Source organism: Rattus norvegicus, chromosome 16 (genome assembly GCF_036323735.1).
Source record: "Rattus norvegicus strain BN/NHsdMcwi chromosome 16, GRCr8, whole genome shotgun sequence".
Lineage (NCBI taxonomy): Eukaryota > Metazoa > Chordata > Mammalia > Rodentia > Muridae > Rattus > Rattus norvegicus.
The window spans coordinates 85605700-85624645 of NC_086034.1; the positions used below are offsets into that span (position 1 = coordinate 85605700).

Here is an 18946-nt window from a genome sequence, read left to right on the forward strand (position 1 = left end):
GGATGTTCTACAGGAGGGTAAAAGTTGCAAAAGTAAGTTGGGACAGTATTTTCGCAGCCCTAAGAATCCTCTGGCAACCCCTTAGTTGTACTTTGAGGGGTGTTTGACTTGTATAGACTAGGGACCTGTTGAAGTCGTTTAGAAAGTTTGCAAGATGAAAAGCTAGCTCCACTTTCCAGGCAAGGATGGAGAGGATTTTGGAGTGGCTGGCCCGCTCCAGACAAGCGGACCTCACGAGAGGGAAGGATCCCGAGAGAAAAGGAAAGGGACATCATGCTGACCCCACATGGCCCAAACCAGACCTGAAAGCAGAGAGTCAGAACCAGGGAAACAAAGGCTGGGTAGACTTGTTGCAATCAGAACTGAGGCTAGGTACTTTCTGTTCAGCAGCAGACGGAAAATGAACAGGAAGAGCTTTTAGAGCTGAGCTCTGTTGGTGGCTAGATCTGACTGCTACTTCCAAGAGGTTCTGTGCAGTCGCAGTAGAGCATGCTGCCTCTTCTGGAACAGCCACAAGTTTCCCTGATACAGGCCATATCCCGGGGGCAGGGTGGGAGGGAGAACAAAGCTCAAGAACTTAAGGGAATGGAGAAAATACGAGGTACATCCTCAGACCCCAACAGACCAGCCAGAAACCAGTAACAGGTAATAGGAAATCTCTGAACATTGGGGAAAAAAAATGTTACATTAGCCAGAAAGTCCCAAGGGGGAATCAGAGAATAATTTTAATTGAACAAAGATATAAGCAGAGCCTGTGGAAAGTCACACGATGAAGCAGGCAGCTCAGAGAACTGAGGACCCCGTTTCGCTGGGGATATCAAAAGCCTGGTTTTTGCTTTTAACGGGAACGGTAGCTAGCCAACTGACAACCAACAGATAACCAGTGGGTAGCCACTGGGAAACCCATTAATGAACAACTGGCTAGAAATCTGGAGAAGGCAGAGCGCTGTCCACACGTGAATGGAAAAGCAGCATTATCCAGAATACGTAGGGAGTTTCTAAAACTTGTATGGTGAAGAAAAGGCACAGACCTGTCAGGAAACAGAAACAACAACAAGGAGGAAAAGCCCAAAGGAGACGGTAACCTGACTCAAGTCCCACTCGTCGATGGCAGGAATAAAATCATTCACCTAGGCATTTGCCGGTGGAGAACCCTTTTAGAGCTGACCACAGCTGGGAGCTCCCCTGATCAGAACCTCAGTCCTCCATTTCCTGGGAGCCCCAGCAGGCTGACTCCCCCTTGTAAAGAGTGAAAGGTGTGTCCCGGGTGTGCCTCTCGGAATGGTTGGTAAAAGCAAAGGTCTGGGCTGTGTTGTGTTTTTCATACCAAGTCGTTCATACCAGGTTGGACGTGACCTCAGGAATTTCGTGGCTATACACTTAGACTTACTAGATACTTACTGAGTATTTACTAAATACTTAGACTTACTAGATACTTACTGAGTATTTACTAAATACTTAGACTTACTAGATACTTACTGAGTACTTACTAAATACTTAGACTTACTAGATACTTACTGAGTATTTACTAAATACTTAGACTTACTAGATACTTACTGAGTATTTACTAAATACTTAGACTTACTAGATACTTACTGAGTATTTACTAAATACTTAGACTTACTAGATACTTACTGAGTATTTACTAAATACTTAGACTTACTAGATACTTACTGAGTATTTACTAAATACTTAGATTTACTAGATTTGAGAAGAAGCTGAAGCCGAGCAGACCAGCTCACACCTAAAATGTGGTACTTTCTGGCCACCGAATGCTACCATCTCCCCGCATGTTTGGTGAACTGAGGGCAAACATACCCAGACAATAGCAGCAGCTGTGAGCATCTGGAGGAAAGAGGCGAGGACCAGTGGAATTGTTTCACCGTGACATCCCCGTGGCCAGGTAGTGAGACTGACCTTAGGGTAGTGAGAATGTGTCCTGGGACCCTTCCTGTCTCCTTCAGTTTATGTCCCCTGAGGCTGCTGAGGTTGGGAGAGCTAAAAGCCACACTGGGCTGGTAAGTGCAAGGGTGTGGTTGCCTTCACTAGGTCCATGGGTCAGAGCAAAGATCTCAACTCTAATGCTTCCTCTTTGAACCTACAGTGGACACTCAGGCTGATAAATCAAAAAGACAGTGACATATCAAAACGAGACAAAATACTGCAGCCACATCAATCCATCCATCAGTCAATCAAACCAGACAAAAACAGTTGCAGAATATCTGTAGGAGTGATGTATTTATTTACACTGAGAGCATGCACAGTGTCAGCTGCTTTTTTACTGGGTACCGTATGATTTATGGATGTACTTGGAGAGGTGCAATTGCAGATGAGGCTCTGCTGGCCTCACAGTGACGAGTCACTTCTGGTCCGGCGGGAGGGATGGGATCAAGAACTCCACTGTTGATTATTTCCCTAAATAACATAGCTCGAACGAACGCTAATGCAACAAGATTTATCAAAGTGGCGTGTTTTAAAATACAACAAGTTCATAATATACCGTAATGAAAAAAATTAAAGCACTCATGCAAAACTGGCCGAAAGGAGCCGGGTTCACTCTGCAGGTCCCACACGGTAACTCACAACTCTGTAACTGCAGTGCAGACGTTCACATATGTGGGCGAAACACCGGTGCACATAAAACATTAACAAAATAAAACCTGTTGTAAGAAATCATAAATATGGGACTGAGGATATAGTCAGTGGGTAAAGCACTTGCTGTGTCTGAGTTCACATCCCTGACAGCCCAGTAAGAACCTGGCATGGCTGTGTATGTCTGTAAGTTCACGACTGACAGATGAAGACAAGTGGGTTCTGGGGACTTGCTGGCATCCGATCCAGGCAAAACAACTCTAGGTTCAGAGAGAGACCCTTACTAAGACAAACAAACAAACAACAACAACAACAGCAACAACAAAAATGCAGACATTTATATGGGAAGACACCAATGTAATTCTGGCCTCTCTATACACATATCTAGATAGGTGCTCCTGCGTGCACACTCATACATACCCATATCCCAATACACAACATACACATACACCACACACTCACCACACACACACACCATACACAGGCAACACACACACACACACGCACAACACACACATACACACACACAACACACACAACACACACATATACAACACACACATACACACACACAACACACACATATACAACACACACATACACACACCACACACACACCACACACACACACACCACACCACACACACCACATACACACACACCATATACACAACACACACACACAACACACACACACAAAACACATACACAACACACACATGCACACCACACACACACACCACACACACACACCACACACACACCACATACACACACAACACACACACACAAGACACACACAAAACACACACACAACACACACTCACGCACAACACACACACAACACACACAAAACACACACACAACACACACAAAACACACACAGAACACACACAACACACACACAGACACACAGACACACACACACACACACACACACACACACACACACTGATTTCTTTCAAATTCCAACTAGATATTAGGGCTTTTGGATTCAATCAACTCTCCCATGAAATACAGAGTCCAGAGGCAGAAGTTTCCTATCAGTTCGCTCTAATACACCAGGCATCACACAGATCACCAAGTCACACCTACCATCCTTAAATAGTCTAAAAACATTAGTCTATACTTGCATGCTAACAGTTCTGCAAGTTTTATTTAGTTGTGTTTTCTCTCCTTTGAGTTCAATATTTTAATGAATGTCTGTAATCATGTCTGCTAGGATTGACACACTAACACCCACGTGTTCTCAGTGTTGTCACTACTCCTTATCTGCGTGTGTGGCTACCCTCTTATTCTCATCAAGGAAAGGATGGTCAGGGTGAAGCTGTACAGACATACGTATATGTGTATATATAGACCATATGGTAGTCTGGACTGATTGGCGTGGCTGTATGTATATATAGGCCTCATATAGACAGATCTGTTTTCCTTTTCTCATCCTTGTAACATTTTTACAACTGAAGTCATCTCATTGGTAACCTTAAATATAAAATGCCATGCCTACTATCACATTTAGGTCACACAGGGAGAGCAACACAGAAATACAAAACACAGGTGTACTTTTTGTTTTTTTCTTCTTCAAATTTCTCCTTATCTAAGCAGGGCATGGCCTGCCCCCTGAGGAAGGCCCTGCCATTTCACTCTTACCATCAAAGTAATTTACTGCCTTCATTTCTCACACACAACGTGTACGTCATGAGTGTGGAATACTGATTCCCTGAGAGCTGGGGTGTGGGAAGGCCTTTCCTGGCCTATGTATCCCTCCGTCTTTGCAGCTCAGATAAATAAATGTATCTTTCTGACAGATGGACAGACAGATGATGATAAGAAGACTGGTGGTAAAAGAGACATAGAGGGTGGACAGACAGAGGAAGAGATGATGAAGACGGACAGCTCTTTTGTAAGAATTATCGAGTTTCTTATCTATGCCATGGGCTTTAGAGGCACCCTGATGTTTTAACCAAACATATCCACATATCTTTATTTCACCTGACACTCTGTTTCAACTCCGTGCTAGAATAATTTTCAGCAGTCCATACCACACATATAATGAATACAGAAAGCAAACACTGAATTTATTTAGTGCCTGCTATTCTTAATTTTGTTGATGTATGGCATTACAAAGGAGTTTCTTTGATGGTTCAGTAAAACAAACCACGTAACAATTTGCTCCTTAGGCCTGGTCGATTTTCTATTGATCCCGGTCTGGTATTCCACCAGCGGCTGTGTCAGGGGTGGTGGACGAAGTATTTGTGAAAGTCGTGGAAGCCGGCCTGCGATGCATTTATCAAAGGCCATCAATGATCTCTTATGACGGGGGCATGGTCAATGCTCGTAGTGACTTCGTGCATTCTTTGAGATGCTAAAGAAAGGTTTCGTAAAGTTTGGCCAGATGCATAAGAGTCCACCACGAGAACAAAAGGCAAGAAAGCACACGGTGTAACTGCGGAGGGGAGGCTGGAGGCAGGCAGGGCGAAAGGCTGCCGGGGAGAGGGCCCTGCAAAGGGACCGTGCGAATCCCAGTAAGACGTGCTGGGAGGAACAAGAGGAACACGTCCTCTAGCAGTGTGCAGTGTGGACACTATCAGTGTGCAGGGTGGGGACAGTGCTCACAGCAGGGTGCACAGCAGAGCACTGGGGACATTTGTTCCTGCTGCTACCACCCTCTCCACACACCTCCATGCTGTCCTCTGTATCTGCTGGCTTCTGACAGGATCTAGCCATCTGGTTCAGCAATGGGCAAGCTGGCAGTGAGGAGCAGGATCCTTAGGGGGAGGAGGGGCAACAGGAGTGGGAGGAGGGAGGAGTGAGAGGGAGGAAGGGAAAGGGAACGGTGCTGGGCAGAGCTGCCAGTACTGAACACATTGCTGAGTCTTTCTCCAGAGCTTTGACATCTAAGAGACTGAATCATGTCAAGTGGCATAGACATTAAGGAGAAAAATTCAAATCTCATAAGATGGACATCGATAAATAAATGTCCTATTGTTCCTGCAAACGCTCTCTAAATCCCAAGTAAGTCCTCAACGCCTCTCCGGACCTAAAAGGTCTCTTCTACCTTTGCATCTACAGGATCCTTTAAGAACCACTGTGTGGGATTCTGGTATGATTTACTGCTGCTGCTGTTCATGCCCAGGACCACGAGAATGTTCTTCTGTGGCTCACGACGGTGCACACACCGGCACGCCACCGGACACGCCAACAGGCGAGGCCTCGGCAGGACTGCAAATGTCTGCAGCCCCAGTTTCTGTGATCTTGGACTATTTTAAATGAGAGTTAGCTTTCATGGTTTGGACGTAAAGGCACTGGCGTTTGCAAGTTAATAGAAGCCTACAGTGAAATATAATGTATTCTTTATCCCGAGGAAAAAGTGCTATCAGTGGAGGCTCTGATTTGGGCAGACACTATTGTGAGTTCACAGTAGGAGCAGGTATGGGTCTGGGGAGATGGTTCAGTGGATGAAGCATTTGCCTGGCAAGTGAAAAACAAGGATCTGAGTTCAAATCCCCTAGAACCACAAGAAAGCACTGGGCACAGTGGCGCTTATAATGAGAACCCTGAAGAGGCAGAGACAGGCTCGCTGGCTGGCCTAGCACCGAGGTGGATGGCACCTAAGGATTGACAGCTTTAAGGCTATTCTCTGACCCCCACACTCTTGTGCGAGTGCGTGAATGTATGCTTTCCACCAATGCATAGGATTCAATACTCGGCACCAGACAGAGTAAACATGGAGACGTTGTATGACTGGTGTGGAGAGGATGCGTTTGGAAAGAAATAGGCTTTATGGCTACTAAGAGCGACGTCAGTGTCAGTCAGATATATTTGCCGGCATGAGGAATGAGCTCTGGGCTTCATCCGTGGGTTATCATTTGGGAAAACAGGAGGTCAGGAAATCTGAGGGAGAGGGCTGGACAGGTGGGCAGCAGACTTCTATGGTCCCTCTTCTGCCTCCCAGAAGTCCTCGAAAGGGGCTGTGCTTTTCATCCCTTGTTGCTAAGGCTGATCATAACTTAATGCCCCTACATGTGCTTGTCTTGCTGTGAAAGCAGAGAAAGGAGAGAGCCAATGTCTTCCTTTGATTCATCACAGTAGCTGAGGGATGGTGTGGAGAGACCAGCACCTAACAAACGAGACCGTGAGTGTCCACTGTGGTCTTCCACATACGTGCAAGCACACAGAGAAGGACGCAGGCCCCGGCTCCCCTCTCAGCAATTTACATTTCACTCCGTAGAAGCAGGCTATGCCAGTTTTAACGTGACGGCGAACTCGGCGAACTTGCCCTCTGACCCTTGCCGAATAACCAACTCTCTGTCTCCTTTGGGACATATTTTATTTTTATTAAACGGGTGCCATTGAAGCCCCTGGTGACACTGATTCCAAAGCACCGACTAAAATTCATTTGTGGGTTCCCTTTAATCCCACTGCTGTTCTGCGCTGGTTTTATGCAACTCCTGTGGAAATGTTCTGGCAGAGAACCTAAAAGGCGACGTGCCCGAGTGTGTCTGTACTTCCTCCATAAATGTCAGAGAGGAGATAAATCCTGGGGACATGTGGCAGTTAAACCACGGGGTCCCATAACTCACAGCTTCTCAGCAGTAAGGGATCTGCTGCTACATTTGAGTGCCTCCAGTCAGCAGGACAGCGAAAGAGCATCCATTTCCACGTTTGTGTGTGTGTGTGTGGGGGGGGGGCAGGGTGAAGTGACTGGGGACTTCTTCCAGGGGAAGGGTTCACATTTGAAATCAGGAGGTAGGAACAATTCCCCAAACCTTTCCCAAGGTCCCCCTCTTTTAGCTAAACCCGTGAATGCACAGGAAGATCCAGAGGCTGCACTTCAGGAACCCGCTGCCGACCTGTTCCCCTGCTTGGGAAACCCAGGGTAGGCAGGTTCTCACTGTGTGGTACAGAGGAGTCAACCCCGACACAGGCAGCCCCTGTTCAGGGCAGAGAGGTGCCCTGGGAGTTAGCACATGCTGGGCATCTGTAATGCTTGCAGAGAAAAGCACATGCACCTCTCAGGAGCACAGGCAAGATTAAGACGATTTATTATCCCGGCCCATCAGCGTTTTCTTCCCATTGCCGCATCTATAGATCAGCACAGGCGATTTCCGCAGATTGCCTACTGTAGAGATTTATTTTTAAGATTAAAATTATTGATTTTTTTTTCACGCTACCTCATCGGCGTTACTTAGGAAAAAAAATCTCGGCTCATAATGTGGCTGTGCCTACACGGCGTCAAACGTGTCACTGGAAGCTAGCCTTACTGCCACAAGATGGCTTCATCCTGGATTCCTCTGCGTTCTAAAACCACAGGGGCATCGTTTTCTCCCTAATAATCTTTATTTTGAGGTAATATCTAAGGTAAAACGGCAAGCATGAACATATAGTCCTGACAAGCACACAAGGTTTTAAATTTAACCATGTCCTCACAGTAGACGGTACCGTGCATGTACTTGTGTGTGTTTGTGTGTGTGCTTACGAATATATGCATGTATGTGCAAAGGTGTGCAAAGGTACATGCGTGTGCAGGTGCATGTTTGTGTGCATGCATGTAGAGGGTAGAGGTCATCCTTCAGTGCTGTTCCTCAGGGGGTGCTGAATTCATTTTTTGAGACAAGAGTCGCACACTGGCCTAGAACTCACGGAGAAGGCTAAGCTGGCTAGCCGGCGAGTGACAGAGATCTTCCTCTCTCTGTCTCTCCTTCAGTGAAGTTCAAACATGCGTTACAGCATCTGCCTTTGCCCCTGGGTCCTAGAGCTCATGCTTACACAATTAACTGAGCCATCTTGGGAGCCCCAGATACAGTCTCTTAGGTGAAGCTGATTATGCAGAACCTGGAGCTTCTGAGGTTGAGCAGCACACAGGACCTCAGTGCATCCAGACGGTATTTCCTAGTCTGTGTTGCCGTAGCCTTGTGCTCTATCCCAAGTCAAGAGCAGAAACCACCGTCACTGTCAGAAGGTTTCATGCCATCACCACCCACGGCTAGCGATTTTAAAGAACCCCAGCAAAATGATGTCTATAATACTCTACTAAAAAAATGCTTGCTTTTAGCTGTTCTTGGGGCATTGTTCTTTTACCAAAACAAGCAGGAAATTGCAGCCATCTGAGATGGAGAGAGAGAGAGAAAGAGGGAGAGAGAGGTTCAGACAAAGGACCACAGATAGCAGTGAGAACAACCTGAGCTCTGGGTCCAGGAAGGAGACCCATCAGCATGACTCAGGGCTGTCTGCCTTGGTTTAACTACACTCATTGCTGTGTGGAGGAGGAGGACAGGGTGTCCTTACCTGGGTGGTGTGGCTCTCCCGATGTCTCTGAAATGATGAAGTCCCCATGCCACTCAGACACAGCCTTGAGCACCCATCGTCCTCAGCTAAACCTGTAGAGGTCAACACACAGAGCTGTGGTGAGTTTGCATCTTCTTGAGGAAAGAAAAAAAAAAGCCCTTCATGCTTAGATATTCATCAGACACTATCCTACCCCATACACTAAACCATTAGACCATAGCAGATATTCACTGAGTATTAAATGTTGCAGCTAGATGGGAATACCCTAGGCCACTGTAGTTTAAGTGAGCAAAAGAGGAGAGATACTGCAAGAGAGAAAACAACTGCAAACAGGTCAGAGCAGCGCAGAAGTGACTGGAGGGAGGGGCTCTTTCCTACAGCGTAGAAAGCACTTCTAGGAAGAAAGAAGCAGATGACCGGTGCCACTTCCCAACTGGATGGTGATGAACATTGGTATTTATTTCATCTGCAGAGTAGCATCCGGAAAAGCAGGGACTGAAGAGATGTGAGACCTGGTTGCACCTGGGCGCCATGGAAACCGGGGCTGATGCTGGGTGGCTAGGAAGGTAAAACTGACCAATTACAACCTTCCAGTTCTTAGGCAAGGGCCAAGGTGACCTTTCAGGAAAAGCACACAACCCTCCTGCAAAGGGCACAGACATCCTATGGGGCAGCGGATGGTTTTCGTCATTATTCTGCACAGCAGAGGCCCGTTTCTGACCCTTGGTATTTGGCCTGTATAATGCTCTGTTCAAAGCCTGTTCTGTGCATCATGAACAGTAGCATCCCCGGTCTTTATGCACCGGACTCACCCTGACTCATGACAGTCAAAATGATTTTAGGCATTATTAAATGCACCTTGGGGACAGATCTGTTCCCCTACCATGATTGAGAGCCACCATGATGGAGGTGGCATGTATTGCCCCAAGTGACTTGATTAATAAACATGAGCGGATAAAAGGAGAAATAACTGCCCAATGGAATGAATTCAACCCAGAGAACTTTAAATACTGAAGCAATTACTCATCTCCTCTGGAAACATAATTAACCAGCACAGTTTAATTGATTAAACATATACATGATTCTTAAATTAAAAAATCATTAGGAAATCACTGTGCATTTTTCCAATTACAGGAGTGTGCCAGTTCCTCAGGGAGGTCTGTGTCCAATCAACATAAGGCAGGGTCAGTCTGCCTTCTTGGAAAATGCACACAGGCCTCCATGTGCAAAGGTCCTGTCAAAGCTTTCTGTAGCAATATCTTCCTATATGAAGCATTCCGTCCTGGAGAGAAACTCCTTAAGACCTAGAGAGTTGTAAAGAAAGACTAGTTGAGGCCCAGGAAGCCAACAACTCACTAGTTCTAGGAAGTCTCTGAAACTGATCAGATTCACAAGGCCATCCATCCAAGGTTATATAAGCAGTGAAGACTGCTGAGGGGAGGAGACCCTCTAATCTGTTAAACTTTGCAGTTTAAGCAGAGCTCTGTAGGGTTCCGGCTTTGATGGGGTGGGCTTTCAGAGGTTCAGATGTCTATGAGTTATACCTGCTCTTAGAAGTAACCCCAATAGACTCATTGGTTGCTAAAGCTGGATTTTGGTGGTATTACTTTAGTCTGTCATTGTTTCAGTTTTCTATCTGGGTTGAGAAGACATTTATTCCCATCTTGCCAGAAAGAGTGTTACAAACATATCAGGACAGGGATGATTGTGGGTGAGTAGTGCCCCACTACTGGGGTTGTCTGGTGGCAAAGAATGGGTCTCAAACATGAGCAAAGATGATCACCAGCAGAACAGGAAGAGGGTGTACTGGACACGGGTAGTGGTATAATACCATCAAACAATCATGTGGCAGAATCAAGAGCTTAGACAGATGTATAGGACCCTATGGGTCAAAGTCAAAACACCATCTGTAGAAAGATTCCTGGTTAAAAGATGGGAAAGATGAGGGGTGGGGACAGGGGCACAAAGGGCCAAGTATAAGGTAGGACAAACGTGCAGTCTGTTTGACATCCTAGTCACTTCTGCTGCTACAATAAAATAACCAGCAGAAGCAACTTAAGAGATAGTGTTTGAGTTCTAGGGAGGTACAGTCCATCATGGTAGGAAAGTCATGGAGACAGGAGGAGGAAGCTCACTGGTCACACTGAGTTCTCACCTGGGAAACAGAGTAAACAGGAAGTGAAGCTGGGCTATGAAGCCCCAAAGCCTGCTGTTAGCAATCCACTTCCTCCAGGGAGGCTCCAACTCTGGACAGTTCCACAGCCTCCCCAAACCACACCACCAGCTGGGACCAAGTGTTTGAATGTGAGCTTATCCTTGGATGTTTCATGTTTCATGTCTCTCAGACAGGAGATAAAGTGCAGAGGAAGTGGATCCGTCTTTCGAAAATAACAATTTATAAATTAGAAGCTTGACTTTTGGAATCGAAAGGGGAAATCAGCTTAGCCACGTCACAGATCCAGGACCAAGGCAGCAGTGAAGCAGGCTTTCCAGAGAGTCAGTGGGTAAAATGAAGACACAGTTGTGAGCTTTCTCTGAACATGGTGCAGAAGCAGTGGAGAAGAAAGAAAGGCTCTAGTGATGAGGACCATTCAGCTTAATGGGCTGACGCTCAACTAGAAAAGACCAGAATAGACTCAGGGCTGGGGAGAAAGGCCTCCGTGAAGGGAGAAGCAAGGGGGCATACCTGGGAGACGGTTAAGGGACACTTGTAGGACATTTGCTGACATGCCCCTGAGGACAGCCAGTTCAGAGGGGTGGATGCCTCAGGAAAAATGGGTCAGAGTGGTTGGCCCGAATGGACGCAGACAAGCACCCAGCAGAGAATGTGGGGTTTGTGCATGAAAGAGGCTCAGCTGTGAGCATATTCAGTGGCTCTATGAGGCAGACAGCAAGGAGCAATCTCATACTGTTTTTGACATAGCCACATGGGAAGTATGGGCCACGAAAGGCAGGTGTGGCTGGCTGGGCTCTGAGGGAAGCAGGTGCTCACCATGAAGAAAGCCTCCTGACAGGGGAGCCTGGGAAGGAAATCACAGTGACATGAACGGGGAACTGCGAGCCCAGCCGAGAGCACCAACAAGATAGACCAAGATGCCCGAGGTTGGACAAGGGACAGCCCATCAAATACCAAGTCCTTCTCGGAGAACCAGAGAATATACAGGAAGGCGAAGGCCAGGCAGATATGAGAGGGTTTTAAGAGCATTTTGTGGGGATGTGACAGTGTTTTGCAGACAATTGATGGCACTCAAGACTTGTAAGAAGTTTCTAATTTTACAACTTTCATGAAAGTCCTGGGTGAAAGAAAAGGTGTTCCCATCTGCTAAGAAGATGATGGGCCTGGGGTGTGGCAGGGTTCAACTGAGAGGGACAGAGGGTACAAACCAGGGCAGGTGTATTTGTAGAGGTAGGGGTTGGTGGGACAGAGATGGACTAAACAGGGAGCTTTACAGCAGAGGGGCCTCCTCTGAGTGAGGGTAGGTAAGAAAGAGCCCCACAGGAGACACTTGGGACAGGGAAGATCTTTGTAGGTTGTGGCAAGCAGTGGGGGAATTTCATTTCTGCTAGAATCTCGCAAGACAGGAGGCAATGGTGCTAAGGGGTAGCTAGGAACCCTGGCATGCAAAGGAGGTTAGGGAAGATCCCACATGTTTGTATGCATGTGTATGTGGGTGTGTGGGTGTGTGTGTGTGTGTATCAACAAAATAATGTCTTATTGATTATTTGAGAATTTTGTATAACATGTTTTGATCATATTCTCCCTTCTTCTCCCAACTTTTCTCGGATTCAGCCTCACCCCTGCCCGCCCCGTTTCACTGACTTCATGTGTGGTGTGTGTTCATTCTTTCCCTCCCCCCTCTCTCTCTGTCTCTGTCTCTTTCTCCCTCTCTCCTTCTCTCTCCCCCTGCCCTTCTCCTCCGCTACTCCCCTTTCCCCTCCCCACTTCTCTCATGGTCCATATAAAAAAGGAATCAAACTGTTAGATAAAACCAACTACCCTTTCCCAGCCTCTGCTTGGGATGGAACTTTATGCCCACCTCTCCTCTGCATGCTGGGGTTTTGCCTGGCTGTGCCTGCTGTCCCAGTTACTGAGTGAAATTGCCCTACGACATCCAGAATATGCAGACTCCTTGAGGTCACCTATTGCCTCCAATATTAAGTCCTTATGTAGTAGTCTACACAGATCATAGGCCTCAGGGGGAGAACCTACTGTCATTATTCAGCTTAGAAAATGTTAAACAAAGAACACTGCCATTAGGACAAAACAGCAACCAACAGATTGGGAAAAGAGCTTTACCAATCTCACATCTGATAGAGGACTAATATCCAATGTATACAAAGAACTCAAGAAGTTAGACTTCAGAGAATCAAATAATCCTATTTAAAATGGGGTACAGAGCTAAACAATTCTCAACTGAGGAATATTGAATTGCCAACAAGCACCTTAAAGAAATGTTCAACATCCTTAGTCATCAGGGAAATGCAAATCAAAACAACCCCAAGATTCCACCTCACACCAGTCAGAATGGCTAAGATCAAAAACTCAGGTGACAGCAGATGCTGGTGAGGATGTGGAGAAAGAGAAACACTCCTCCATTGCTGGTGAGATTGCTAGCTGGCACAACCACTCTGGAAATCAGTCTGGAGGTTCATCAGAAAATTGAAAATAGTGCTACCTGAAGACCCAGCTATCCCACTCCTTGGCATATACCCAAAATATGCTCCAACATATAACAAAGACACATGCTCCACTATGTTCATAGCAGACTTATTTATAATAGCCAGAAGCTGGAAAGAACCCAGATGTCCCTCAACAGAGGAATGGGTACAGAAAATGTGGTACATCTACACAATGGAATATTACTCAGCTATTAAAAACAATGAGTTCATGAAATTCTTAGGTAAATGGATGGAACTAGAAAATATCCTGAGTGAGGTAACACATGATATGCCCTCACTGATATGTGGGTATTATCCCAAAAGCTCGGAATACGCAAGAAACAGTTCATAGACCATATGAATCTCAAGAAGGAGGAAGACCAAAATGTGGATGCTTCTTCTTAGAAGGGAGAACAAAATACGCACAGGAGGAAATACAGGGACAAAGAGTAGATCAGGGACTGAAGAAAAGGCCATCCAGAGACTGCCCCACCTGGGGATCCATCCCATATGCAGCCACCAAACCCAGACACTATTGCTGATACCATGAAGTGCTTGCTGACAGGAGCCTGATATAGCTGTCTCCTAAGAGGCTCTGCCAGAGTCTTACTGATACAGATGAGGATGGTTGCAGCTAACCATCTGACTGAGCACAGGGACCCCAATGGAGGAGTTAGAGAAAGGACTGAAGGAGCTGAAGGGGTTTACAACCTTATAGGAAGAACAACAGTATCCACCAACCAGACCCTTCAGAGCTCCAGGGAATAAACCACCAATCAAAGTGTACACATGGAGAGACCCATGGCTCCTGCTGAATATGTAGCAGAGGATGGCATTGTCTGGCATCAATAGGTCCTGTGAAGGCTCATTTCCCCCCATGTAAGGGAATGCCAGGGTGTTGAGGTGGAAGAGGGTGGGTGGGAGTGGGAGCATCTTCACAGAAGTAGGGGCAGGGGGAAGGGGCGATGGGAGAGAGGGAAAGGGAATAATATTTGAAATAGAATACATAAAATGTCCAATAAAAAGGGAAAAAAGAAAACATTAAAACAACTCTTAAGGACACATTGGTTTATCCATAGATCATTGCTTGTCTGTCATGAGAGAAGGTTCTTCTTGAAGTAGATGTGAAGTAGTCACTATCACAGAGACCCACAACTGGACAAAGTTCAGAGACTACAGAATGCTCAGCTCTAATATCACATCCCTTCCTCCCAAGGTTTAGGGTTCATCATAGAAATAACACCCCCTTTAAGTAAATTATCTAAAAATGTTACCAGAGTCAGCAAACCATAGTGGGAAAAATAGATTAAAAGATCTAATTATGAACACTAAAATGAATATATTTAAACATCACAAACTAAAGCGAAAATGTAAGAACAACATAAAATAATGAAGTACATTAAATGAAAGTCTCAGAATCTTTAAGCATCCACACACAGAGAGAAAGGATCTACAACCAAGATTTAGGGGCAGAACAGGTGGTGGGAACGGACATAGAACATGCATAGCAAACTGAGAAGAAATGGTATCCATGACCAGTGCAATAAACACGCTAATTTTTTGTTAAACAGTCCAAGAAAACGCATGAGTGATACGGCAACTTAAAAGGTGGAGAAACCATTACAAGATCTTTGATTTGTAAAGAGAATTTGACTGGGAGCCTTATGTCCACCCTTGAACTCTGGGGCTGTGCACACTTTGGCCGTGTTCAATCTGTTTCTACTCGCTTTGCACCAGTCAGGGTGTGCACTTGGGTGTGTGTAGGTCTCTCCAGGTTATTTATAGGGTTGCAGCCTGCACGGTCTAGGGAATTCAATTCACAGCCATGCTCCTTGACTATTTCACTTATGAAATAGTCCATGGCTTCTCCATGCAAACTTAGAAAAGCTCCAAGGTTTTGTGAATAGGTACTGATGACTGAGTGAATGGAGGTACTGTTGACTGAGTAAGTGGGTACTGCTGACTGAGTGAATAGGTACTCCTGACTGAGTGAATGGGTTGCTAACTGAGTGTGGGTACTGTTGACTGAGTGAATGGGTACTACTGACTGAATGAGTGGGTTGCTAACTGAGTGGGCACTGCTGACTGAGTCAGTGGGTACTGTTGACTGAGTGAATGGGCACTGCTGACTGAGTGAATGGGTTGCTAACTAAGTGGGTACTGTTGACTGAGTGAATGAGTACTACTGACTGAATGAGTGGGTTGCCAACTGAGTAGGTACTGTTGACTGAGTGAATGGACACTGTTGACTGAGTGAATGGGCACTGTTGACTGAGTGAATGGGCACTGCTGACTGAGTGAGTGGGTACTGTTGACTAAGTGAATGGGTACTACTGACTGAATGAGTGGGTTGCTAACTGAGTGGGTACTGTTGACTGAGTGAGTGGGTACTGTTGGGTACTACTGACTGAGTGAATGGGTTGCTAACTGAGTGTGGGTACTGTTGACTGAGTGACTGGGTTGCTAACTAAGTGGGTACTGTTGACTGAATGAATGGGTACTACTGACTGAATGAGTGGGTTGCTAACTGAGTGGGTACTGTTGACTGAGTGAATGAGCACTGTTGGGTACTACTGATTGAGTGAATGGGTTGCTAACTGAGTGTGGGTACTGTTGACTGAGTGAATGGGTACTACTGACTGGATGAATGGGTTGCTAACTGAGTGGGTACTGTTGACTGAGTGAATGGGCACTGCTGAATGAGTGAGTGGGTACTGTTGACTGAGTGAATAGGCACTGTAGTCTGCATGCTGCCTGGGCTAGCGTTGCCCTATTAGGTTCCCCACAGAAGTTCTGACAGAGCCTTTTGCATCACTTGTTTTTCAGGTTGAGAAGTGAAAGGCTAAGGGCCATGCCCGTGTTTGAGGTGCTTTTACGTCAGATACGGGTTTTTGAAAACTGGCAGGGTGGTGCCTTAAGCCCCAGGAAGGATGGTGAAGCACAATCCCAGCCAACCGTGTTTCAATCCTCGGTTCCCAACACCGGTGAGAACATTTAACTAAACAACGTCCAAATCAGAGATGATTCAGTGTGATTTCAAAATGCCTCTCTTCAGAAGGAGTGCAGCAGGGCTTGGCAGACAAGGCGGGAGCTCTGCTCCCTAGCAAAGGCCCCTCTGCCTTTCAGCGCATACAACTGCAATGCTCTTCCATTTGTGAAGCGGAGGCTTGCTGGCTTCACTCTGGCCCTTGGGGCTAGAATCAGACAACAGTGTGAGTGCCAAGGAATCTGGACAGTTTCAGAAACTGAGTTGGAGAATGCGCACTGACACATATTGGATGGAAACCTACTCCGAGGTGCATGTTCTTGGGGAGTGTGTGACGGAAGCCGTACTCTACTAACCCTGGGACTGTATGACATGGTTCTGATGTCCCCCGGCTCCAGACGAAGGGAACAATGCTGAGATCAGCAATCCTTCCCCTCATCCAGCCTCTCCTGGCACAGTTAGCCCAGACTATACACAGGGAGTGAGTAGAACGCAGGGAAACAGAAGAGAGAGAGATGTAAACTCAAATGTAACGACTCCATCTTTAATTGCTGTTTTTTTTCCTGATGCTCAGCGATAAAATGCACACCCATCGAGCAGCAGGAAAGAAAATCACACCGATGATAAAACCTCCTAGATCTAGCTTTTATATCTCTGCAGAATAAACATCTTTATATTTACAATATTTTTGGTTGGTGTAGCTGAAGCGATCTAAGACCAAAGGCAGCTCTCGAATGTAATGATAAATAAACCACAAGTCCAGGGAATAATTAAGTACCAAAAAAAAAAAAAAAAGTCTCCAAGCCTGTGTTCACATCAGCAAAAGGATGGCAATTAAAGTAAGTGATCGCTATAATTAGCCACACATAACTGTATTTCAGCAAATGAGCAAACATAATTATTTCTGGGAAACAAAGGTAGCTCGCAGATCCTGGCACTCCAAAGAAATCATTTCCTAGAAAATAGTGCTATTTTTGCCTCGTCCAGAACTTTAAATTATTTTAAGTATTTACTTGCTCCTGGTGCTTTCTTTAGAATGGACATCGACTGTTCCCTGGGCGTGGGCATGATAAATCCATACCAAAATCGATCCCCAGGGGCTGGAGAGATGGCCCAGTGGTTAAGAACACTTGCTGCTCTTCCAGAGGACCTGAGTTCAGTCCCCAGACTCCATACTGAGAGGCTCACAACTTGTGAATAGGTTCTATTGACTGAACACTAACTTTAGGCTAGACCCATCTACTAGATTTCCTATAAGCATCCTGGCATACTCTTGTATCACACCTTTTTAATAGGAGAAAACTGGAAGGTGAAAGGTTAAGTATCTTTGTCCTATGGTTGGATATTATTGTGTTGGGTTTGGAGTTTGAAATAAAATGACATCTTATTCTCCTCTAGAGGTGCCGTGGTAATGAGCAGGTCACAGGCTGCATCCGTGGAAACTGCTCAGCTCTGTGACACAGAGGACTGGATTTTTCTAGCTGCCTACCTAGAGCTTACTGGCTCATTGGCAGTCAGCATTCTTTCTTCAATGGGCACATGCTTATTGAGGCTCCAGCACACAGGGTTGGGAACCACGTATTTTGATAGCTCTGGGAAAATATCTCAGACCAGGAAGTCATGGTGCTTGTAAAACTTCACCAGCTTCCACCAGTCAAATTGCCTTGAGACGTTTGAGAGTCAACTTTATTGGATCCACCTGTGACTACTTTCCAATTTGTTGCATTTACGTTTTGATGATGTTTTTAACATAATATAGATTAATTAAGTATTTGGCTGAAGAGAAGTTACCTTGCTTCCTCCTTCTCTAATGTATTTGATGTTTGATCTGCAGGACTGTAACTGCTGTAAAGTCAAGAACATGGGAGTTCCCTGGAGGCTCAGGTGCTCCCTGAGACAGGCTCTGTTTCTGGTGAGGGGACTCCGTTTTCTCTCTCCTGGGGGCTCCTTATTGGGACTTTTTAGAAGACCCTTAGCAGATCTGAAAATCCCTGTTTGTTGTATTAACTCTCAAAATTGGGGCGGGGGGAGTAACTTCTCACATAACAATAGATAATGAGATATCTGTTCACTTGTTGGAGAGTGCTAGATTTATTTTAAGCTTTATGGATTATGAATTAAATGAACAGAGCATCTGTCCTCAGTGTTTGCATTGACACTGCTCATGTCTGGGTTACATGGGAAGAGTTTGCTGGGCTCCATAACAAACATCACGCCTGATCCATGCCCGGATGCTTTCAATGGGAAGAGTTTGCTGCACTCCATAACAAACCAAGTTCGATCTGTGCCTGGATGCTTTTCCAGGAGCCGGGAAAGTAGCAAACATTTCTATATTTAATCACCTCCTCTTTCTCTAGAACTCAGAACCTTTCCCACTGAGCTGGGTATATACCCACGTCATTTCCTCCAATCCCATGTGGT

The 18946-nt window shown here is 45.8% G+C and overlaps 1 protein-coding gene across 4 annotated transcripts in view; it reads right to left on the bottom strand.

Moving 5' to 3' along the window:
* The window catches only part of Myo16 (myosin XVI), a 480110-nt gene that overhangs the window by 19272 nt on the left and 441892 nt on the right, over positions 1 to 18946 (bottom strand). For all 4 annotated transcript variants that reach the window (XM_017599990.3, XM_039094188.2, XM_008771384.4 and 1 more), the window contains one exon: positions 8881 to 8972. In XM_017599990.3, the coding sequence (XP_017455479.1) occupies positions 8881 to 8972 (92 nt within the window). The remainder of the gene's footprint in view (positions 1 to 8880; positions 8973 to 18946) is intronic.